Genomic DNA, 25,733 nt, shown 5'->3' with positions numbered 1-25,733 from the left:
GGATGGATTCTAAATATAGAGAATTGATAATTAAACTAAGAAATAATTTTTACTTACATATACATAGGTTTTTATTTATGGAATCAGTTTCAAGGAATATTTTATCTTTTTTTAATTTATGGGATATAAAAATAATTAAATAATAATAACAATAATAATAATAAACATTGGAATTTATAAGTTTTCGGGAAGGGTTGGTAGGAGGGGCTTACTGATCTGATGCCTTATTGGTTGGGGGGCGGAGCGTAGCTCTATGGAGTGGGGAGTCCTACCTCTCTGGGGTATAAAAGGTTATAAACTTCGGTAGAACCTGTCAGTCTGCTCTATGTAGTTCTTTTGATAAGTGTACTGTGTTTTCGGTGTGTTTGTCCGCTTGTTTGCGTTGATACAAGATTCAAGTCTGTGTTCGACAGAGTCCTCCTGGCTTTGCTCTCTACACTGCTCACGATGTCTAATCTATCAGGAACCAGTGGTAAGTACCATTTTTCTGTCTTTACTTTACTATCAATGTTTACTCTTTTATGTTTTAAAGAAAGGATTGTTGTATTGGAATGGTCTTATCCACTATCTCTCATATTCATTAGTTAACTTATAGTTAGGATTACATTTTGAACATTCATATATAGAGTTAAAGTTTTACCATTCTACTACTACAATTCCTTTTTTTAAAAGTTTATATGGGAATAGGTTTAGTTCAATTGTGTTAATTTTATCTTAGAGCATATCACAGGCTTGAAATATATTTATTTTATCATCTAGAGTATATTCTTTATCAGTTCATACATGTCTTTTACAATAAAAAGTAGATACTATTGCTGAAATTTTCTACAAGATAAAAATCATTTATACTTAATAGTATTAAGGATCAAAATTGATGCACTTGAATTGTTTATTTGCTTATTTTTAGAGCTAATGTTGCAAACTTTTTTATTAAAAGGATAAAATATTTGTTATTTGGTTCTTTTTATTAATTTATGATCAATTTTTTTCAAATCCTTTCAGCAAATTATGTTTGAAATCTCTGTTGTTAAAAAGTCTTGTGATGCAGGATTTTGCTTAGTACAATATTATCAATTGATATGATTAATATTTTTATTTTAAAGCATATTGCTGTGTTGAAAAAATATATTTATTTTATAATCTAGAGTATATTTTTTACCAATAAATAAATGTATTTTACAACAAAAAATAGGTACTGTTAATTTCCTAATAGTTCAAATCAGTTACAAATTATTCATACTTGATAATAAGGATCACAATCTATGCACTTGAAATGTTTATTCACACTTCTAAATTCATTTTCATAAAGATTTGCTTCTTTTTAGAGCTAGTGTTGTTGGATTTTACAATAAAAGTATGAAATATTTGTTCTCATCGTTTATTCATGATCAAATTTTTTATTGTAAAATACATGGCTCTTTTCAGCAAATAGTGACAGTTGATATCTGTCTAGTTAAAAATTCTTGAGACGCAGGATTTTGCTCTGTCCAATATTATCAACTGATATGATTAATAGTTTTGTAGCACTATAAAAATGTTTGATGTGTCCTGTGTTTTTACCTTCTATTGATCTTATAGGATGTAGATATTTGTTTGAGAAGAAGTGATATTTTTATTCGAGTTTATCATATCTTTACCTATGTTTTGATAATGATTATTTTAAATTTTTCTTAATACAAAGACCTGATTGTGATTTAATATAATTGATGTTGAGACAGTTTTACTGGTTCTTTTGATCTATACATTGAAATGAAAATTACAATAATTTTAATTATTAATGAGCATAATGTTTTTATAAATTTACTTATGTAACTATTTTTTTAATAGTATGGTTAAAAGATTTTAGTGGCATATATTTTAAATTGTAGAATACTTTATTCTCTTCTCTAAAAATAGTAAAATTAATACTAAAGAACGAATAGTTAAAATATCACTGTAATGCACTTAGTGGTTTCTTAATTGATCACCTTTTATCTGTTATTAGATATAGATTAAGAAGATATGTTCATTGATCTTTTAAATTATCCATACCAAATCTTAGTTACATATACATGAATTTATTTTAGTTAAATAATTATTTAAGGGATTGGTGAGAGTGAATAAAACAAAAGTTCATTTCATTTTTCATCTTAATTTTATTTCCGATATTTATACTTAAATTGTACCTCATCCTGGCTGATCCATCCAATATTTTCTGTATTTCTAATAGTTGGTTAACAACTTACCAAAAATAATAATTATTTCATTAAAAACAGTAAACTTGTCAACCATATCTAATACAGAATTGGATTATTTAAAATAATTTTTTCCAATTTATTAATGTGTGTTATAATCTTCTTAAAAACCTTTTGACCTGGTAATTCAGATTTACATTCCGTCAATTGTCTCTTAGTTTATATATTTATTTCTTTATTTATTTTTTTTTTTTCTGAACCCTCTAAAACAGAAATAAAATGTGAGTTAGTAGTGCATTACTGTGTAGAAAGAAAAAGTAATTCGTGTTGTGTCTTACCTTTTACTACCTTTGGTATTTAAAGGTTACCTGTTATATTTAATTTTACATATGAGCTATCCGTTCAGCAACTATTTGAGTCCGGAGGTGAGGGGCCTCCTCGTGTTATATCGCATATAATATATAAATAAAAATAAAGATAAATAAAAATAAAAATACAAATAATAAAGACAATAGATAATAGTGAAATGATAAGAGAAACAGTCTGAAATCAAAAGAAGTGTGGGGGAGGGGGTTGGGGTAATAATGACGAATAGATGTGAATATATTTATTTCATAATGTACATTACTTTTATATTTTCACTATCATACTAATTCTCTGAGAGAGAGTGAAAATAAAATACCTAATCACATTATAAAATAAATAGTTCAATTTTAATCTGATTATAAATGTATAAAAATCAAGAGGGCTTTGTAATACTGAAAAAATAGTTCATTCTGAAGATGTTAAAAAGTCCTGAGAAAGATGTATGTAGTAAAGAAATAAATAGGAATGACTTAAATAACTACTTACTACAAAATAAAAAATATCCGACTAAGTTATTTATGTTTTTCATATTTTGTACAACATATTTCATAATGTAATTTATTTTTACGCACTAATGTTTTCAATATCAATTTTTATATTTCAATTAATAAACGAGTAACACAAGCAAAATTAATAGGGAGTTATGCATTAGATGAGATAAGTTAGATTTTTATCAGAAACTAAAAGTATTAGATTTTTGTCAAAGTTTAGAAGTCAGTGTCTCTGTTTTTAATAAATTTTATTTCTATAATTCAATAATTTTGTTTAAATTAATAAATTTAGATTTTTGTAACATTAATATTCTGATGAATTACACCAGCAAAATTAATAAGTAGACATGAGTTAGATAAGATGTGTTAGATTTCTATCGGAAATTTAGAAGTCAGAGTATTTTTTTTTTTTTAATTTCATTTCTATAATTCATTCATTTTTGCATAAATTAATAAATTTCAATTTTTGTGACATCGATTTTCTTATTATTCTCATGATAGTGATCCTCTCTAAAACTCAAATCAGTGATTATTTTTTTTTTTAATGATGCATTAGTATTTTTTTATTTGATTTTTGTTGAGTCCTAATGATGGTAGGTGCATTTTGGCATACTCCAAGCTCTGCTTTGAGGTGGCTGTTCAAAGATATATTTCACTTTATTACTATTATGTTCAAGTATGTATAATCATTGACAATTTTTATTGAGCTCTTTAATTTAATATATCGTTTACGCCTTTTGATATAGTTGTACTTCTACTACTATATCGAAAGACATAGGACTTCTTAACATTCTTCATTGCAACATCTCTAAGTGTCTTTCAGTATGGACTACATCCAGGATTGGCAGGTGTTCCAATTTTTTTCAAATTTCTTTTAATGTTTTATCCCAGGCTCTTGCTAACTTCTTCATTGTCATGAAATGATGGCCTACAGCCCTGCCAGTTGGGCCAATCCCTATAACTCTCAAATTCTTGATAACATGCTCAAACCATTTCAGCTATCTGATCTCAAAACTTTTTCTTAACCAATTGCATTTACAGTTCCACTCTGAACTTGTCATTTCTAACCCGATCCCGTTTTGTTTTTCTAATAATTCTTCATTGAAATTTCATATCTGCAGCCCTTATAAGTCTATCAGAACATAACTGTTAGCGCCAGAAGGAGTATCAGAAAGTAGTGTGTTATCTTGAACACACTAAGCTTTTTACCTTCCTCAGCCTCTGTTAGAAGACAAAATTACCATTTTTTATTCTCTGACGAATTTTTTTGTCTACTTTTCTGGTTCTTTTAGGTATCATTTCAAAATATATTTACTTAGAGTTGTTTCTGTCTACCTGAAAGAAACTGCTTTTTGCTCTGTTAATGTTAATTCTTTTTCTGATGAACTGCTTGTTCTATTCTGTAAAGGATTGCCATAACTTTATTAGGGAGTCTGAATCACGAACCATGCCATCAGGATTTAGCATATTCTAAATAATGATTCCTTTCTTTCATTCGATCCTTACTTGTTTCTTCAGGTGATTTCATTTATGTAGAGTAATAACAGGCATGGACTTAAAATATCTCTTCGTTTAATCTATTTTAAATTCCATAAACTCTTGTTCATTTATTCTCACCTGGGTTTTTTGTATCTTAACAGGAAGACTTTACAGCTTCTTCTAACTTTTTTTGGTATATTTTTCTTTATTAACATGTTGAGGTGAAAAAAACTTCTATTTGGAATAATATCACTTCATTTTTTAATACTATGCTTTGAGTTTCGCCATATTCATGTATTAATGTACTTATTATATATTAATTTACTTCCTAATTTTGTTAAGTGCTTCTATTTCTTTTTAAAATATTGGTATATAGTGACTTTAATGAAATTTCAAAATTATAAATTACAATGTAAATTTAAATTAATGTGACTATATAACAATATTTCAAAAAGAAATAGATGCACTTAATTGAATGAGGCACATTTTTAGAATTGCCCATCTTCTTTTACCTAAACAATATAAAGATAAATATTTCTATCTCAGCCCCAGTTATTCTCATTAATATATGATAATTACTTTGCCTATATGATTTGATTCCTGCTTGTACCAATTATACTTTCTATCACAGAGGTTTCAGTCAGTTGTCACTACTAACTGTAATAAGATAGTAGATATACACTTTAAATCACAGGTATTAACTTGTGTCCCTATAATTTAAACAATCATTTTGGCCACCTTCCTTTTATATTGATTTAATAATCTTACATCCCTACTCTTTTAATATCCTTTATTCTTTGCTACAAAGGTAAACACTTACTTAAAAATACTGGAAGGTTGCTGATTGACCGTGTGCATCAATAAATGGAATTTGGTCCGGGTACGGTCAAATTAAACTCAAATAGTAATATTATGTACTATTTTTATTTGAGTTAATATTTTGCTCCACGTTGCAGGGGTTTGTCAGGGCTGTTTTGATGGAAGTCAGAGTTTAATTATATACCATGTTGGCTCAAATAAAAATAGTACAAAATATTACTATTTGAGTTTAATTTGACCACAACCAAATTCCATTTACTTCATTAAAAATGTGCAGCCCAACTGCATTGAATTACCTCATATACAGCATACTGAGCATTAGTAAATCTTTTGGCTTTTTCTTCTTTATCAAACATAAACATGGGATTATATAGTCAAAAGGGTAAAAAAAATAATAAACATTTTAAATATAGCAAAAATATATATACATAAAAATCCAACATGATCACAAGTTGGGCAAAGTAAAATTTCTCAAGATTACTATCTATAATCCATATTTTAAAATAAAACTATAATCTTCATACATGATATTAGATTTTTGGCTACTTGTTGAATACCCCCTGCTTTTAGTTATTGCACTATTAGCTTTGTAATATACAAAATGTTTACATAGACTCATAAATTAATGGGTGATATATTTGCAATGCCGTATTATTGTTTTACATGTGTATCATTATGAAAGCAACATTAAGCTTATGAAAAACTTGTTTACATTATTTTTAAAGATATCATATATTCGTAGTTACTTTGGTCTTTATTTTGAATTCTTTTGATCTTTCAGGTTCCAGCGATGAAGGCTCAAATTCACATAGTAAGGCGTCTTATGGCGATCCTAGAAGTCACCAATCTTCTGATGACTATTTAGAAGTTGTCGATAATGAGAATGTTTCTATAAGCTATAAGGACGATTTGGAAAAATACCCAGAATATTCTATTCCAAATTCAGACTTTGATAGTGCTTCACATTTTTACAAATCTGTTGAATCGGAAAAAAACAATGATTCAACTTATTCTTTAGACAATTCATCCAAGGATTCATCTCCTTCCTATCTTAATAATTCTGAATCGGAGCAATCCTTTGTTTCCGTGAAAGCCAAGTCTAAGAAGAAAAAAGGGAAATCCTCTCGAAGTAAGGATTTCGACAATTATAGTAAAAATAAAGATGAGCAACCTGATTTTGGTAGTTCTAAAAAACGAAGTAGTAATCCTATTTTCATCACAAAAAGTGAGCAACTAGCCCCTTTAAAAGTGAGAATTTCGACTACTCTGTCAGACTCGTCTGATAACTCTGACAACTCCCAAAATAACTACTCAAAGAAAGAATCAAAGAGTAGTAAAAGAAAACGACAAAGTAATGTTGAATCCACAGGTCTCAAGAAAAGACTCGAATCTAATAATAAAGGAAATTTATTGATGGTATGTATTAATTTATTGAGTTTTGGTTATTTTTATTTTAATTTTATTTGACTATAAATATAATGTCTACTTCCTCTTTTAGAAAAAAATGGGCTACCGTGAGGGTGAAGGCCTTGGTAAGCATGCCCAGGGGCGCATAGATCCAGTGGAGATGTCAAATCAAAAGGGACGTCGTGGCTTGGGACTAACTGTACCCAGATTAGATGGGCAAACTATTGAGTGGGACCCAACCTTAGAGGTAGTTATTCTTTTTTGTAATTTATTCAGTTGGTGTTTTAATGCACTTCTTGTGGGAATAGCTATATAATTACCATGTTTATTTTAGGAAATTAATGAAATAGAACCAATTGACTGGTTAGAAAATTTTGATACGCATACTTTAAATTTCCAAATCATGATGGACAATTGGATTAATGAAGGTCCTCAAAATTTCAATATTGAAAGTATGACAGAATTTATAGATGAAGATTTGCTGTCTAATATTCTACAAAAAAAAGTAAGTACCTTATTAGTTCTTAAAATTCTTTTCAATTAATTAAATAACTTAAAAATTGTTTTAAATTAAATATTGTTACTATTTATTTTTTATTTTTTCAGAGTATTTTCGACAATCTATCCGAGGATGAGCTAAGAAGAGCTGTAACGAGAAGCAATCCTTTTGAAACCATAAGGAAGGGTATATTTTTGAACCGTGCTGCCGTAAAGATGGCAAATATTGATTTTGCATTTGATCACATGTTTACCAATCCCCGTTACCGGGACAATGTAAGTACTAATTTCATCTTTTAGCAAATTTTATGAAGTTTTTGATATTGATGTATCTTGGGTTTATTTTAATTTTATTTTTTTATTTTAGAGCCCAATGGTTCGTGAAAACGAATTATTAATGTTTGCTGATGTGTGTGCCGGCCCTGGTGGCTTTTCTGAATACATTCTTCACAGAAAAAATTGGTATGCAAAAGGCATTGGTTTCACCCTTAAGGGTGACAATGATTTTAAACTACAAGATTTTCTTGCTGGTCCAAGCGAAACTTTTGAACCATATTATGGTACATATCGCATTAATTTTCTTTTTGATATTATATCCAATGATCATTTCGGCCGTATTGTATATCGTACTTATTTGATTTTATATTTTCAGGTGAAAAAGGCGATGGAAATATTTTCGATCCTTCAAATATTTCCAGTCTGACTAATTTTGTGATGAAAGTCACTGAAGGAAAAGGAGTTCATTTTATGATGGCTGATGGTGTAAGTATAATTACCAATAAATATTTATTTAAATATCATTAAATTAACTATTTCAATTATACTGATAAATTGTTTTGTATTATTTCAGGGGTTCTCCGTTAAAGGACAGGAGAATATTCAGGAATTGTTGTCAAAACAATTGTATCTTTGCCAATTTCTTGTGGCATTAAGTATTGTAAGAGAAGAAGGTCACTTTGTGTGCAAACTTTTTGATGTAGTGAGTGAATTTAGTGCTGGACTGATTTATCTGATGCACAAGGCTTTCCATAAAATTTCAATATTCAAGCCTAACACAAGCCGTCCTGCCAATTCTGAAAGGTATCGTCTGAAATAAAAGTCACAGTTCATGAAATCTATCAAAATAATTTTATTTATTGTTTTTGATATTAATACTTTATTCAAATTCTAGGTATATTATTTGCAAACACAAGATGATGGGTACTGATTCAATCAGGGACTTCTTGTTTGAAATAAATTCCAGATTATGGAATCTAGGAAAAAATTCTAAAATTGATATAAATGGAATCGTTCCATTGGAGATTATGAAAGATAATGTCGAATTTTTCAATTACCTGAGGGATTCCAATAATAGGTAAGCTTGATACTTTTTGATTGTCAGCACTTTTATATATAAATTAAAGTTGTGCTATTATGAATTCTAATATTCTGCAATAATTTCAGGTTGGGCAATAGACAAATTGTAAATTTAGATAAAATTGCTGCCTATTATCAGGATTCAAATTTGCATGAAAAGATGCAAAGCAAGTTAAGAAACCGTTGTATGGAGCTTTGGCAGGTTCCTGCCGGTCCTAGAAAAGCAGATCAGAGGTCGGACATGGAATTAACTAAAGCCATCATGCAATCTATTTTAAAGGACAAATTCAGACCTGAACTAGGTTGGTATTATGAGTAGTATTCAACTTGTGCATCATGTCTATTTCATTTTCAACAAATTTTATTAATAATTAATTTGCAGTTACAGGAATTCTGAATCACAAAGGAGAAAATTTAGTACCTGAAAATATGGTTAAAATTTTCCAATATTCCATCTTAGATTGGAACTGCATCCCATTGGGATCAGATAAGATTTCATTTCTCCTTGGTAAGTGTTGATTTTCATTGTTTTCATTAAATATATATTAAAAATATGTTATTTAAGCGGAGATATTATATAGATATGATTTTTACAGGCATGGGAAAGAATAAAGTTTATCGTTGGGCTACGACTAAATGGGAATATGAACCAAATTTAGAGCTTACACCAGGGACTCTCATCTATGGAGAATTCATGCCTGAATATAGAGGCAATGGCATGAAGCAAACCAAAATCAATGCTTTCCACATTATTGATGGAATTTCTCTAGGCTATCAGCCTATCTCTCACTATCAATACAATGAGAGGTTAGACAAATTGAACTTGTATGTGAAAGCCCTCAAGAAATGGAACTGCAACAATTTGTGTCCGATTCGTGTAAAGATCCCAACTCCGCTGAAAGACATTTACAGCTTATTTGAAAGGTACTAATAATTTACATTTTTTTTTTACTTATAAAAAAATTTATTCAAATTTAATCATTTAAAAGTAATATTAATTTCATTCTAAATTAAATTAAATGGATTAAACATTTCTTATTGCTAAATAAAGAGTAGATTTTAATTTTCCATTATTTTTTTTTCTGATAACTTTTGAGACTCATGAATAAGTTATCACAATGATAGCTCTATCCTAGGATAATATTTTAATAATGTATGTAAATAATGATATGGATGTAGGAAACATAAATATTTCACAGTGTTTTTATTACAGTAATTATAATTTAGTGTTATGTTTTCTATAGGGTTGAGCAACATTTGTTGAAGTCGTCTAATTACCAGACTTGTCTCTTCGACCATGATTATCATCATTTTATGCAACTAAAAGGAATGGTGTTTATCCGAACAACAAGAGGTATGTATTATTTTTTATTAAGTAACTTTTAATTTGTTTAATTCTTTAAAATTAAAATGCCTTCAGCCTGTTTATTTATTTTGGATATTTTCTATCATAAAAAATACATTTTAAAGTTTTCTTAAGTATTAATTAACACCTATATTGCTGTTACTATATCAATAGTGTACTATACGAAAACAAATAATTCAAGAAAAGTTTTATTTTCAAGTTAGATTGCTTATTACACTTTGGCTAGAATATTAGCTGTATTCTATGAAAAGTAATTGTAAAAAATTAAAGATACTTTTAATGTTAATTATTTAATTTTATAGAACCTTGGCGACGGCACTTAAGCAAGAAATACAACTGCCATTACTACTATAACTCAGCAGATGGCAAATCATTATTCGAAAGGGATAGACCAATTGAAGCAGATGCGAGTGCACTGTAAGTATAAGTACCATTTTATCTATTAACATCAACTAATTGTTTAAATGCCATTTAGTCACTAAAATTAAAAAATTTTTTAGTAAAAAATAAAATTTATAGTACTTAAGTTAAGTTGCATTCTGTGTGATTACATGTTGTTATATATTTTTTTCTTTGAATTATTGCAGAGACTCACTCAAATATCAAATCTTGTGGATGTTCCAAGTAGGCGTTGGCTTTAAAGGAGAACCTAGGCAGGATCATGTTCTACATAAAGACGATTTAGTTCGTTTCATCCAGAAGAGAATCGTTTGAAATTTTAATAGATTTTTTTAATCTAAACTCTTATGTCAATAATATAAAACAAGTAGTTAGGGAATTTTCTTCTTTTTTTTTTTTTAAACTAATGTAAAATATATGTATATATATTTTATTGTTATTTATTTTTTCTACTTTTTTGCTTGATTGTTATTATTTTTTAAAGCACAATATTATAATTGTGTATAGACTGAATAAACTATATACTGTGCTATATAGTTAGACTGGTTGTGTATAAATAGCTTAATAGCTCTAGTATAGAAAATAGAAAAGTAATTTTCCTTTAATTATATTTATTGTATATATGTAATTTTGTATTATATTATACATATGTATATGGATTATAAATATGTAAAATAATAATTTATTATAGTAGAAATAAGTTAGAAAACTATTGTACATAAAAACGATTAGATTTAGAACATGAACTGTATATATTTATACATATATATACTTTTATCAATTGTATATAATGTTTATATAAAACTATATATCAATTATTTTACTATAAGAAGATAGTGTTTATGTATATTTTTTTCTTAAAGGAAATAATAATTAATTTCATATAAATACTGTTTTATTTTTTAAAACTCCCTCTCCTTTTTTTTTGAATTGCTGAATTACTGTCTAGTTAAGACAATAAAGTTACAGAAATACCATGCAGACATTACTAAACTAAATATAAAACCATTATTATTATTATTGTATCATAAAATCAGTAATTTCATTTAGATAAATAAAATAAAAAGACTATTCAGAGAAAGAGAAGAACATATGTATCCAGTAAAGCTAAGTAAATTACATCCTAATATTGGGGAATACAACATGCAAGGACTTAGGCCTCCATGGTCTGTTTCTTATAGAATAATAATAAAAAAAGCTGGGTTGATGGTAAGGAGAGTTGGGCGAACATTAGTAGCTCTTAGTTTCAACTATTGCTAATATTTGCCCATCTCAGTTGGTAAGCACTAGAATGAAGAATCAGGGATGTGTGCTAGTACTAAATTCAGTTCCTCGTTATCAGGCAAGACAAAATATCCCCCATTAGCTATGTAACAGTGTTTAAAAACATCCTTCATTTTGTACACTTGTGGTTAAGAAAAATGATTCAAAAAATATTTTTTGTGGATTTTTTTCGTTAAAGGTAAATACTTATATTGTAATAAAATGGTTCTTATTTCAATAGTGAGTATCGCATTAACTTCCGATATGGAATATTCGTTTGAAGAACATGGAGTAGGAAAAGAGGTGAAATTCAAAATATGGACCTAGTTTAGTTGTGTCTTGTCTGGACAGGTATCAACCCAATTTTGATTTGTTCTTACATTTCTAGAAAGCTGGAGGAATGGAAATGAAAAGGTATATCAGCATTTATCTTTTCTGATAAGATGTGCAACTTTGGTGTCAAACTATTTACTTCTTTTCCTCTTCTCTTGACAATAACACATTGAAGTGGTTAGTAAGAATGAAGGGAGTTCTTGAAAAGAAATCAGAGTATCTTACTTATTTTGAAGCCATCAAACTACTATCCAGCTGAAAGGATTTCCTACCATGCAGTGTTTGCTCTGCTGAAGACCACCTTCCAACAACCTAACATCCCAGATTATTGGGTCTCACAGATCCTGAGACAACCCTGCGGGTTTCGGGGAAAGCTGCATGGCTTTGGGAAGAATATCTGCCTCTGGTGCCCCACATGAAACAGATAGGTGCTGGACTGGACTGCACTGCCTCGAAAAGACACCATGCCAGGTTGTCAAGGAAAACTGGGATCTTTGCCCTCATCGAGTCGGACTTCCCTCTTCTGATGGAAGAGAACTACCCCTTCTTCAGGAAGTTCACCTACAGGTGGAAGGAGGTAGTTGGCCCAACGCACCTTACATTGGAATGAGCTCGAACATCCGGAATCAGCGAGCCACCAATAGGAGATGAAGGTGAAGAAACTCAGACGCAGAATCTAACTTTGCATTAAACAGAACTTTGATCTAATAATTAAATATTAGTGACACAATCCCAGTTGCTACTCAAGAAAAGAATTTCTTTGCACAGTAGCTACCAGAACATAATTCACCTACATAAATCATTCTAAATGTTTAGTACAGTAAAATACTTTGAAGCACTTGTAATTTAGTTTCAAAGCATTTTTGACAAACATATTTAATTGAAAGAAGAAATAATATTTTATAATAATAATAATAATAATATTGTTATTAATATAGAGCAACACTTCCCAACAGATGGTTCTTGGGCGATGGTTAACGAGTCTGCCAGATTTCAGAGAAATTAGTTGTTCAATTATTTAATATAACTTGAATAAAGTACATTTGTAAAGCAGAAGCTTGTCATAAGAATCATTTGCCACAAACACAGCCAACATTTACAATTGACATACCGCATAGCTTTATACAGCGTAATCTTGGTAATCCGAACTGGAGTAAAAAAAAAGTTACTTTTTTTGAGAAAACTCAGCAGGCAATGATTTAATAAAAAAATAAATAAAAGTGCACATTTGTAAAGAACATTTTTAACTTCCCGATCAATAGGCAAGTTATTGTAATCACCATGGAAATCAAAAGTGGAAATTTTTACGGTTTCAATATCAGGTTATCTAATTCCTATGAAAGTGTTGTGAAATTAGAAATACATAATCTATTGTATAAATCATTTGATTCTGTAAAGCTAATATAGTAGAAATATTTCTAATACAAATTTTGTTGAATTTTTTTATGTTTAGAATAAATAATAAATCCAAATTTTTTAACTTTTAAAACTTCAAACTGTCAAACTACCAGTAAAATATGTAAAAAAAATTAAATAAACTAAAATAGTTACGTACATACATATTCTTGCTAAAATAGCGAATGAATGCATGAATACTGAAGATGGTCATAATAATTAAGGTACAAAAAATTGGAAATGCTATATCTCAAAACTGATATTTGCAATTTCATCTTGCATTGTTTCATCTGCCTTTCAGTATATTTAAATAACAAATTAGTACAGATCAGATAAACACTCAGAAGCAGGATAAACTAGAGGGAAAACATCAAATAGAATTTGATAGATAGGAAAATAATGATTTTAAAAGTATTATATTTATGTTTTAATTACTGTATCTATTTATAATGGTGGCATTATGATTGAATGCCAAATTAATTACTGCTGCCCAACTCTGAATTTCATCATCTTCTTGTTGTAATCAGGTCGATGAAGTTGGTAAAGAATTCTTTCTTCAATTTTTTCAACCGCATTCAAAGTCAAAACAAGCGTTTCATGTTTCAGCATACTGTAAACATTGAGACCTAATAACAAAAACAATAATTAGCTATCTATTGATTCACATAAAATAATACGATTCTATGATTATATTTCCAAGCTTAATCAGTATAACTTATCAACAATAACTTTAGTATATTTGTATCATTAGGTTACAAATATATTACTTTAAGTGTTAAATTTTTAGTTAAAATAACCATTTTTTTTTTCATCTTTAATCCAGTAGAGTTAAATAAATCAGAAAAAAAGCTCTTATGTAGCTATCTACATTACGACTTAAAGCAAAGGCGACTTACACTAAAAATTTTGAAAATATTGCCAAATATAAATTAATCATTGATCTGAACTGACATGTTAAGCTGAAGAGGATTTCTAACAAACTAATATCAGCAACTAATATAAAACAGGAAACAATGATAAAGTAAGTAAATCACAATTGATAATATAATATATCTCATACAACCCATTCATAATTGATAATATAATATATCTCCTACAACCTATTCACAATTGTAAAAAACGCAATGGAATATATTTTTCTAAACCTAGTTGGCTTCCTAAGCCAGGGCTCTCATAGATTAAAAATTATTATCTTAATTATTAAGATTAATGCCATATTCATTTACTAGATTTATAGGATTAAAAATTAATCTTATCCATTGCAAAACCTTCCTGTATTATTTTATAGAATGATAAAGACAACAAAGAAAGATTTTAGCATATTGAAATAATACAGATAAAATGTATTTATCTCGATATAGAAACAACCAGCAAACATGATAAAAAAAAATTATATGATCAAATTATTTTAAATTGTATTGAACTCCTTTGTTCTGCCAACAAGATTTTATTCCTCTTCAAATACATGATTCAGATTTTTTTATATCAATTAAAAATTAAGTGTCTGTTCTGCTTACCTGTTGTAAATCATTAAAATAAATCAAAATCAAATTAATCTTTCTATAATGAGAATTATTGTTTGAAGAAAAAATATCGTCATCACTATTAATCAAATTTCTAAGCCAATCTCAGGACTCAGACTTCAGGTACATACTTACAGGGTTTCCCACAAATGTTCAGCAATACTTAAAGGAGGTCAAAGCAGACCTCAAATAACCAAAAAGGTCATATGGACCATAGTCCAATATCTGGTCGAAAAGGAGAAAATTGGTATTGTTAGCCACTTTTTTGTCCAATAATCCCCAAGTTCTCACGAAATATTTAAAACAATTGAAAGCTATTTGTATCATCATAAAATAGGAAAACGTCTCTCCACGCCCATGGTTCTCTAACACTAGTGTTAAGCTAAACAGTAGAGAAATAGTCTTACTTACAAGATTAAGAATTAACCATAGTCATACAAATCGCTTTGTAGCGCTTGACATTAATTAAAGTAAAAAAAATTACGAATGTCCAACATGTAACTCCATCGAGGACCCATTACATATTATAATAAATTGCAGTATATATAATAAATACAGGAATAAATATCCTCTCATCCAAAACAATAACGCTTTCTTCCAAGGGCTGGCAGATCTAGATAGGGCTACTATTCAGGCGTTGCGCAAATTTATGACAGAATCCAAAGTAGAATTTTAAAATCAATATACATAAATAATAACAACTTACATCCTCATCTCCATTCTATTATAATAAAACAACAGGGGCAGTTTAGGACTCCAACGGGAGTCTTGGGCCGAGGTAAGAAAAGGAAAAAAAAAAAAAAAAAGGAGAGAAAAATCAGTTATTTCATCCCAATTTTTGATTACTTTAATGACAACTTTGTATAATTACCAGTCAAAATTGATAAGTCTTCCAAGTACAGTTAAGGGGAATAAAAAATAGTGGTTGTATCAAAACGTTAAAAAACAATATTTTTATTGAAAGCTCCATATCATTAAAACTACCCTAGTTTTTTTAAAAGCAATATCTCGTAAAAAATGTGCTCAGTAGTTAGTGAATATATTGTGGGAAATCTACATCACAAGAACCATGAGATGTACAAATGTCTATTAGCACTCAAATTAAAGCTAGATTAATGAGCTATAGAGTAGTTTGTGATGTTTATTTTCGTAGGAGTAGTAGTTTTCATGATATTTGCTAAAACAAATTTGATTTCTAGTAGTTGAGAAAAAATCTCATACGCAAGATTCATATTTATATGCAAATACCATAAAAACTACAATAATACTTTATTTATACCAATAGGTTAAGTTATTTCACCCCAATTGTTTATTACTTTAATGAAAACTATATTAAGTTAAAAGTCAAAGCTGAAAACTTCCAAATATAGTTTGAGGAATAAAAAATGGCAGTTGTTCCAAAGATTCTAAAACTTCATTTTGAGTTCTTTTAACTAAAAAAAAATAATTTTAGGTTATTGGCTTTAAGAAAATGGTTTAGTTTTTGCCTATATTATATGAGGGAAACAGTAATTATTATTAAAAAGTAAATATTGAAGTATTTAAGATGTACGGCACCTTTATTTTATTTCAGAAAAATTTTAAATTTACACTTATTTTTCTTTTTGAAACTTCATATCCTTAAAACTACCTAAAATATACACAAAAAAAAAACAACTCGTATCACATAATGTAGAGTATATGAGCAAAAATATGAGCCAGAATAGATATCTTTACGTTTAATAGTTCATGAGATATAGTATTTTATAAACCAAACTTTTATAAAAACATTGAGAAATCAACATTTTGTGAATTTATTTTGGCAAATTTCATTAAAACTACTACAATTACAAAAATTCCAACTATAAACTACTTTATAGTATATTCAACTAGCTTTAATTTGAGTACAGACAGTCGTCTGTGGTTCTTAAGATATAGTTTTTCCCAAAATAAAATCACTAACTACTGATTTTTTAAAATGAAATTTTGCTTTTTAAAAAAGTATATCTTGGGAAATATTGAATATAAACAACTCTTCAGGGCTCATAATTTAGCAAATTCATTTGTGATTTTTGACAGTTTCCTGGTAGTTGTTTAAATAGGGTATGATCTCCTCTGGGAAGGAGGAAAACTGTGATAGTTTAAATAAAGAAGTAAATGAAGGCATTTAATTAAGAATTAAAAATTAAGGAATTTTTTTGGAATATACTTTTGATAATCTTTGAGCTTACACAGTTTATTTCTGATAATTCATTTACTTTTATTCCCAGTTGTGTTTCCTCCATCACCATTCAGTAGCATACATCTTTGAAAATATATTGTTGTCAGCTAGAATTACAAGGCTGATTCATTAGTAACAAGTTTTCTTTTAATAGAAACAAAATTTCGGAAACAAAGCTAAATTACATGGCAAAATCTGTTGCAAGCATGGAAAATTAAATAAATTTGTTTGAATTTTATTTCATATTAGATATTTAAAAGAAAATAAACTACATTAAATAAACATTAGGTACTTTTCCTTTTCCAAAACAATCAAATTCAGTTATTCGCTTCTGATCTTTCAAACTGGAGAGATAGTCAGAGAAAGTAAGAATAAAATGTTTTTAAGACAATAAAGGCTCTTGAGAAGGCGTCTAATGCAGAGCAACTTTTATTTTTTCTAAATAACTAAGATAATTTTCAAACTAAAGTGAAAAAAACAATGCAAATGTACTAAGACATTAAGATCTGAAATCTCCCACTTACCGTAAACAGGTATTAAGTTCATTTCCATTATACTGTCGGTTGCAACTGTGATGTTTCTTGGCATTATATCCGGCCTAAAAATAACATAAGCCATTAGTTGTTGTATACACTCTACTAGATGAGTGTTGACCGTAAAACGATAAAATAGTTAATAAATAGATAAAATGAGCTGAAAAATAAACTAAAATAAAGAAAAATTTCAAATAGTCAAGACAGAAAGTGATCGGTAAAGTAACTGTCACATATTTAGACTGTTATTATTTAAATGAATGTCTTTTAAATAGTAACTAATTGAAAAGTCTTAACAGGGTAATAGAAAATATTGGTAAAAGTGAGTGCACTGTTTTTTTTTTTGTTTTTTTTTACAGAAATTTAACATTTGAAAGCAGAATAAGAAGTAAATAATTGAACTAATTTGTCATACAAACCAAAAATTAATAAAATTATACAAATAATTGATGAAGTACATAGCTAACAATATGTACGCATTATTAGCATTTCAAACCTGAGTACACACAAACATATTGAAGGTAAAAAAAAAATGAAAGGGATCATCCAAAGTTAAAATAATGTATCTAAATTAAAATATAGTCATAAAATTTTATGTCAAAGATATAAATAAATAAAAATAAGATAACAGGATAAATAAGTAAATGAACAAAAGTAAAAATTTAGCTTACACATCCACAAAAAGAACAGACACACCCCAATTCCGTTCTTCTATCAAATCTCGCAAGAATTTAGGATCATCTGTAGGTATTTCTAAATTATTTACAATGTGTAAATCATCCTGAAACAAAATAGACACACTGATTTGGCCAAAGGAATAAAGTAAGAAATATTAATACCTCATACAATTACAACAAATAATCAATTATTCAGAGTAATAAATTGTTAGTCCGTATCAGTTCTATGAGGCATACAAAATCTACATTAAACATAGAATTAATCTAGTCAAATTAGATTTTTAAAAATATAATACCTATACATTAAAAAATAAAGAAGCAACCTTCTCTATACTGTTTAGTACCTCCAAAACATTGTTCTAAAAAGTCCCTTGCATTTGTGCATCGGGTTTAGTTATGGAGGAAGTGAAAAGCATAAAAAACATATATGTAATCAGTTTCTCTTTCATATCTTTAAAACTAAGTGGTTTGATGAAAAATGTACTTAGCAAAACTGAAGTAAATTTAACTTTCTACGAAACTGATTAAATAACTTTTTTTATTGAGGATATGGAAGAAACAAATATAAATCCAATCAAATTGGACATTAAGTGTCTAATTTGACTGAAGTTATATTGAAATGAGTGCTATAAATGGAGAAAGTGCTATCAATTTCCATCAAAAGTGGATATATAACTTTTTCTATACAGTACTAGTTTTCGTAACAATTATATGTAACAATACTTTTCTAATGTTTTAGAGATGATAGAAAGACATGTGATTTACTATCTTTCTACCCTCAAAAACTACTAGTTAAGAAGAAAAGGTTTATAACTGCTTCTGTAAGAAATTTAACGTACTTTAATTCGCTTTCACCAAACCCAATAATTTTCGAACTACATATAAGCATAAAAATCGGTAAAATACATGATTGTTACCATATCTACTACTTTTCTAGTTTTTATTTCTACTTCTGTTTGATTATTACCCTCTATCCCAAAACCAATGGGAATTTTACATATAAAATTTTCCAGTTATGCACGTATATACCTGCTGCTTCATACAATACACTAAAAAAGTCCAAAATTGGTTAGGGTTAGGTGTTCAATTTGACTCGGCTAATATTTGTCTCTTCCATATCTCCAAAACTACGTGGTTAGAAAAAAAGTTATATAACAGGAAATTTTAACTATATTAGATTTCTAGAGCTCATTTTTTATAAAACCCAATAATTTTTAGGATATAAACAAAAACTGATAAAAAAACATGGTTTTACTCCCATGCACTTTCCCCATGGGACTTTCACGCACCAATTACTGCTCTTCAATCAGATCACTGTTTTATTTTTTGAATGTTAGAGCCAGGTGTCTAATTCAACTGGACTAAATAAAACCAGTCAACCACAATGACAAAATGTATTAAATACTACATTTAATTTCTTCATCAAACTTCTTTACACAAACAGGCCAATATATAGAATGAATATTCTATCACTGGCATAACAGCGAAATGTTATGTTTGAATTTAGATTAATTCGATAATAAATGCTAGATCAGACTAGGTACATTGCATCAGATGGAATCATTTGGGTTCAAGATAATAACTTAGACTAATTTAATCATTTTTCGTTCCAAAGAAATCTGTACTCAATAAAGAAATTAAATTATATTTACAGTATTAGTGTTGGGAATATCAGGGTTTTGAATATATGTTTATATTGTTTTAAGTTATTTTTCACCATAAAAAATTTATGAACAAACAATATTTTTCTTTAGCAGTTCTATGAACATAGAAGTTATTCAACTTCTACTTCACATTGAAAATTATTGTGACTTCATTATGATTTGATTGAATATGTACATAAGGATTTCTAAACCAGATTTTGCTTTTGAAACTAATAAATAGTATTGAATTTTGATTTAGTTTAGCTGGAATAAATACTTGCCTGGGCGTGCTTAATGGACAAAGTTGAAGTTAGCCCTAATACTCTTTTGAAAAATGGTAACATATAAAAGTATGTTTTAGGAGATCTGGGGCCATGGGCGATACCGCCTCCTTTCCACAATGGAGACCTGAAAAGTCAAGTAATCACTAACAACTAATAGGGAAATTTCAAACTCCTCAATAATTAAATTAAGGAACTGGAAATATGAACACAGTATAGTAAATGTTTGAAAACAAATAGTATTTATTAAGAATCTATTTAATATATCAGGCAAATGGTTTATGTTATTAAGCTATTATTCATAAATCATCACCATTTTAGATATTTTCTTGAACATAATTGAACCAGTTATTCATAAAACCAGCTGCAAACAGTTGGTCCAACGTCTGCATTCCAGTAAAAATAATATGGTAAAGTTTTTAAAGAAGTGTAAAAACTACATATTATAATTCTATTACAGGAGAAGATGGTCAGGGGTGCATTCAGAAAAACAAAACACAGACATAAATAAACATAACTTATTTATTTGTGTGTTTTATTTTTTTTCTGATCACACCCCCGACTGTTTTCTCCCCAATTTAATCTACAGTCCACTGTTGACATCTCATTATATATTTGTATTGTTGGATATCTGGATTAACACCCTTTGGTCATCAAACCATGAAATCAAAAAAATAAAAGGAAGCCAAATAAAAACATTGTACCTGATGCTACCGTGCCGAGCCCTTCCTTGTCCTTTCTGGGGCCAAGGCTTTCTTCCTCCACCTTGCACTTCATTTCTAACTTTAGTGTGAGCATAACTCTGATAATAAAAAAAAAAGTTAACCATTCCAACCATAAACTATATTAATGTAAATAAAAAACATTACAGTTATTAATACAAAAAATAATTGCCAAAAATCTTTTTTTTTTGTATCAAATAAAATGTTTAAAGAAACAAATAAGAGATTTTAATAAATATATTGGAAACAAAGTTTCATTTTGAATATCACACCATTTTAGTGAAACATTGTTCTACTTATATTAACCTTAAAAATCATTATTGCAGTGACAGTTCATAAGTATCATAAGTGAGGGTGCACTCACTTATATAAAATGTTCTGCTGTTGTGAATTATAACCTGAACTATTGCTGCTTTAATTGTGTTGTTGGAAACAGCTGCCAACTTTCATTCACAACGCACACTCAAGAAATAAACAACTAACAGATCCTTTTCATTTGAGATCAAATTCTGAATTTGCATAAATATAAATCACTTTAAGGTGTCAGTTAATAGCAAACAACAGTGATAGATCATTTCCTTATCATGTATACGTGAGTAACTGTCAAGTTGGGGTGATACTTGTGAACAAGTAATATTATTTCTTATTAAATTAAATATTACTTTTTGCTCAACTAGGTGTAACCCGATCCTGAGGAAATCATCCAACTCATCGTTTATAATAACTCAAAAGTAAAGAAATATTTGTCAGTGAAGGTCAGATGTATATTACTAAATTGAACATTTCAAACAAAAATCTGGAATAAGAGACCTGATCTAGAGACCAGCTTGCTTTTGATAAGTATTAGTATTTAAATACCAAAATACTGTTGTAGGATTCTAAGGGCTAATAGGACAACTCAATATTGTTCCGAGTCAGAATCAGTAAGATCACTAGAAAAACTTTCACAATCTCTATCAAATTCTCCACAAATTAATATTTTAAAAAATTCGAAAGATTAAAAAGAAATAGATAACAAAATTATGACTCACCACACGTTGGTAATCTCTTTGCCATCTGACATTCTCATGAATTACATCAATTCTAGGCATAACACCAAAAACATCTGGATGTAAATCTACTATGCCTAATTTTTTCTCTTCCAATGAATCAAGATTCTCATACCACGCTTGTCTTGGAGGTTCATACTGGCTTAAATATTTCAAATTTCTGGATACAAGAGGAAAAGATTGCTCCTGGTTTTGAGAAGTGACTGTGGGAAAAAAAAAAGATTAACTGAGATAAACTTATTAATTAATTCAAGACTCATCTACTTCTTCATAATACTTTCAGTTGTTTGAGTAGAAGTAGAGAATGCTATACGGTTCCTTAAAGCAGCTCTTAAAAAGGTATGGAGAACCAAAGAATTTTTAAAACAACTCATGTTGCTAAATAAAACCTTAAGGATGATATCCTTAGAAGCCTATTAGTTTTAAATCTAAGTATATTTAAAAAGAAGTTTTACACTTTTACATTAGACTTTTTAAATAACAGTGTAAGTCTCTAAAAATTATTATCATTAACTCTTTGGACCATTCAAGATACAATAATATAACCTGTATAAAAACAAAGAAATAACCTGAATTAAGGTTAGAGATGGGCACCAAAGAAGTCGAAGGAATTAAAATGAAATATCAGAAACAAGAATCCTAATATTATTTCACATTTACTTCTGTATCATTGAAAAAGGAACATATTCTGATTTCTGGAAATCAGACTTCTAGCAAAAAAGTCTAACCTAGTCAGATAACAGACAACAGAGAATTGCCATATTAGGCATTCCAGGAAACATTTTAGATAAAATTATTTTTAAACACCTACAGGATTATGTTAATAAATATCAAATTATAAATCCATTTCAGACAGGATACAAGCAAGAAGAAAGTATAGCATTAATTAGGATAACTGATGATGTATGGACAAATATTTATAATAGAAAACTAATAATTCTTGTATGAATTGATTTTAGTCAACTTTTGTCTCCATAGAACACAATCTACTAATATAAATCCTAAAATCTCAAAAAATAAGTCCTATAAATAGCAACTTATTTGAGTCTTACATCAGCCATAAACAAAAACTGAGAATTAAAATTTCACAAGATAACAAATCAAATCTTAAACACAGCTATGTGGGACCTTCGAGGCTCAAACTTATCCAATGTGCTCTTAACATTATTTTTTAACGCAATATCAGCCTGTATTATTTTTTTTAGCACATTATTTAAGTATACCAATTGCAATTTTTTCCCAGAGAGAGAAATAATTTATGTAAACAGTGACATAAAAATCATCAGGTCTGCTAGGAAGGAATCGGAAATTGAAGTGAAATATGATATAAACAAAGTACATATGGATTTATAAAGATTGTGAAATGGTGTGACAGTCATGACTCATCAATTAATGCAAGAGAATAATAAGCAATACTATTCGAATTCTGGATCTTTCTAAAGAAGATAAGTGTGCCAGCTACAGATAAAATTACAATAGGAGGAAAACGTTTGGAATTCAGCGATGATGATGTCAGAAACACTAACTTGGGAATCTTCCTTTAAAATACTCAAGTCAATAATTATTCTAAAAAGATTAGTTTTAATGTGTCATCAAAACTGAGCACAATCAGTTGTAATATCTCATCTCAACTTTAAGGTTTAGTTTACTCAGGAAATTCTGAAAAAATAACTTATTAACTTCAAAGAGCTCACTGATGTTTTTCATAAAGATAGCAAGTGTCTTATAGGTTAGTTTCTGAGGGAGTTAATTTACGGGAGATGAATTGAACGTGAGTACTACGAAGTGAAAGAGTAAGTATCAAGGAAGCTTTTCGTGAAATTTGAAGAGAATCCGCCAACGGATAGATGAGATAGAATACGACAAAAAATCGTCTAGATAAGTGGTAGCAATAGTTCTCTAAACTTATTCTTAACAGTTAATAGTTTATTCTGTGCCACTCAAGCCGATAATAATATCAATGAAACGGCTATGCAATGAATAAACCACCTGATAAATCTCCTACTCTTAAAAGGGTTAAAAGGAGCTGGAAAAGTATCAACGATACTTGACTACAACATAGAACCTAAAAATAAAAACCAATTTTTAATAATAGAAAGGGATGAAGAAGAAGACCTACTAAAAGTTTCACCATTTTTAATTTATAAATCAATAAATAACCAGAGTGGGGAATAAAAAAATGTTAAATAACTAAGAAACGGAACAATTTTAGTCGAAACAAGACCTAGAGAACAATCTGAAAAACTGTAAATACCTTCCGCACAATAATAAAAATAAAAGTAAGCCCTCATGAAAAGTTAATTATAAGTAAGGGAGTGATATTTTGTCCTGGTTTAGATGGAGAAAACGAAATTTTAGAAGAGCTGGGAAATTATAATGTGAAGGAAGTTAAAAGAATAGTAACAAAAAAGACTGGGGTAGAGAGGAGAACACATCTCTATGTTCTTATTTTTTCACTTCCCACTCTTCCCGAAACTATTAATGTAGGATTACAAAAAATAAATGTAAAAATATAAGTGCCGAACCCAATTAGGTGCAGAAAATGCTTCAAATTCGAGCACTTTGCAGATAAATGCTCAAAAACACCAATATGTGCTTATAGTTTGAAGCCGGTACATAACGGATTACCTTGTGACTCAATAGTTCATAAATGTGTCAACTGTGGAAACTAACACTCTAGTTTAGATTTAAAATACCCTAAACTGCAAGAGGAAAAAGAAATCAAAACGTTTAACGTCAGTTTAAAGAAAAATATCACATAATGAAGCAAAAAGGAAGTATAAGGAAAGTCAACATATCATAGGTAATATAAATTATGCAGATGCAGTTAAAATTAATAGGAAAGTAGGACTAGACGTAGGAAGTCAGACTGCAGAATTTAATGAATCAACTAACAATGAAAAGGATATTACTACTCCGCATTCAAAAAGGAGACATGATATAGCGATATTGCAATACCCTCCCCTAGACCCTCGTCCACCAGTCTCCCCCTCCCCCCGTGCGAACCTACCCAGGACCTAGGTCCGCTTTGGAATCAAAAAACCCGAAGGCTCCAAACCCTCGGTCGTGACTACCGATACATTTAAAACTCCACCACTACCAAGGCGGAATCCGTCAAATAAAACCCAAAAAAGGATTGGCAAGCTTTTGTCATAAAAGTAAAATTACGGTTCACAGTAACTACATGCAACATATATTTGCCATCCACGGATAGGATAATGAAACAGCTTTTATTAAACTGATTAATAGTTTTCCTCCTCCTTATATTGTATTTGAAGATATGAACGGATCGCATCAAACATGGAGTCCTGCAACCCCAATACCAGGGGAAATATTATCAGAAGAATAATATTACAAATTCTCTTCTACTCAACGCAGGAGAATCCACATATATCTGCCCAAGACCCGGATCAACATCAGCAATAGACTTAAATTTTACCTCATCTAACCTTTTTGCTCAAGTTACCTGGGCCCTGTTTCATAATGAAATCTAATACTATTAGTTGATAGTACAAGTGTAGAAGCTAGTGTGGTAATAATACCAATACTTCTTCTTTTCATGATAGAGATGACTATTAGCGATATTACAAGAATTCAAAAATACTAAAGTACAAGTTACCTTTGTACTAGTATGTTTAATTGAATTAAGATAAATCTACAAGACTAATAGTATTAGTTTGTACTTTATTATGAAACAGAGTCCTGGAGTGTCTGTGACGACCAATATGGGAGTGACCATTTCTCAACACTATTACGTTT

At 29.1% G+C, this 25,733-nt stretch overlaps 2 protein-coding genes and 1 long non-coding RNA gene across 3 annotated transcripts; 2 read left to right on the top strand and 1 right to left on the bottom strand.

Moving 5' to 3' along the window:
- The first annotated feature begins 304 nt into the window (after nucleotides 1-304).
- Cmtr1 (Cap methyltransferase 1) lies at nucleotides 305-11,355 on the top strand. Its single transcript, XM_014428326.2, has 15 exons — nucleotides 305-472; nucleotides 6,111-6,745; nucleotides 6,828-6,983; nucleotides 7,071-7,241; nucleotides 7,343-7,510; nucleotides 7,602-7,794; nucleotides 7,887-7,996; nucleotides 8,085-8,314; nucleotides 8,406-8,588; nucleotides 8,678-8,892; nucleotides 8,973-9,098; nucleotides 9,187-9,514; nucleotides 9,835-9,944; nucleotides 10,259-10,373; nucleotides 10,544-11,355. Exons 1-15 carry the CDS (start codon nucleotides 448-450, stop codon nucleotides 10,668-10,670), a joined length of 2,892 nt encoding a protein of 963 aa, XP_014283812.1. The 5' UTR covers nucleotides 305-447; the 3' UTR covers nucleotides 10,671-11,355.
- A 2,391-nt stretch (nucleotides 11,356-13,746) lies between these two features.
- Nucleotides 13,747-22,535, bottom strand: mRpL4 (mitochondrial ribosomal protein L4). Its single transcript, XM_014428311.3, has 7 exons — nucleotides 22,252-22,535; nucleotides 21,957-22,177; nucleotides 20,908-21,005; nucleotides 20,204-20,330; nucleotides 18,274-18,383; nucleotides 17,594-17,667; nucleotides 13,747-13,972 (listed from the first exon to the last, which is right to left on the bottom strand). The coding sequence occupies exons 1-7, from the start codon at nucleotides 22,346-22,348 to the stop codon at nucleotides 13,827-13,829; spliced, it is 873 nt and encodes a 290-aa protein (XP_014283797.1). The 5' UTR covers nucleotides 22,349-22,535; the 3' UTR covers nucleotides 13,747-13,826.
- LOC136795224 (uncharacterized) lies at nucleotides 21,312-22,227 on the top strand. Its single transcript, XR_010842796.1, has 2 exons — nucleotides 21,312-21,517; nucleotides 21,603-22,227. It is a non-coding gene; the product is annotated as an uncharacterized lncRNA (long non-coding RNA).
- Nucleotides 22,536-25,733: the final 3,198 nt, after the last annotated feature.

Source organism: Halyomorpha halys, unplaced genomic scaffold, assembly GCF_000696795.3.
Source record: "Halyomorpha halys isolate HHAL.00 unplaced genomic scaffold, Hhal_1.1 Scaffold710.1, whole genome shotgun sequence".
NCBI classification, from domain to species: domain Eukaryota; kingdom Metazoa; phylum Arthropoda; class Insecta; order Hemiptera; family Pentatomidae; genus Halyomorpha; species Halyomorpha halys.
This window is presented reverse-complemented; position numbering and strand designations above follow the sequence as displayed.

Coding starts and splice junctions, on each gene's coding strand:
- Cmtr1 (XM_014428326.2), top strand. CDS start 448: ATGTCTAATCTATCAGGAACCAGTG. Junction 7,997..8,084: donor ATTTTATGATGGCTGATGGT/GTAAGTATAATT, acceptor GTATTATTTCAG/GGGTTCTCCGTTAAAGGACA. Junction 10,374..10,543: donor GAAGCAGATGCGAGTGCACT/GTAAGTATAAGT, acceptor GAATTATTGCAG/AGACTCACTCAAATATCAAA.
- mRpL4 (XM_014428311.3), bottom strand. CDS start 22,348: ATGAGTTGTTTTAAAAATTCTTTGGTTCTCCATACCTTTTTAAGAGCT. Junction 20,331..20,907: donor GCTCGGCACGGTAGCATCAG/GTACAATGTTTT, acceptor TTGACTTTTCAG/GTCTCCATTGTGGAAAGGAG. Junction 17,668..18,273: donor TCTGTTCTTTTTGTGGATGT/GTAAGCTAAATT, acceptor TGTTATTTTTAG/GCCGGATATAATGCCAAGAA.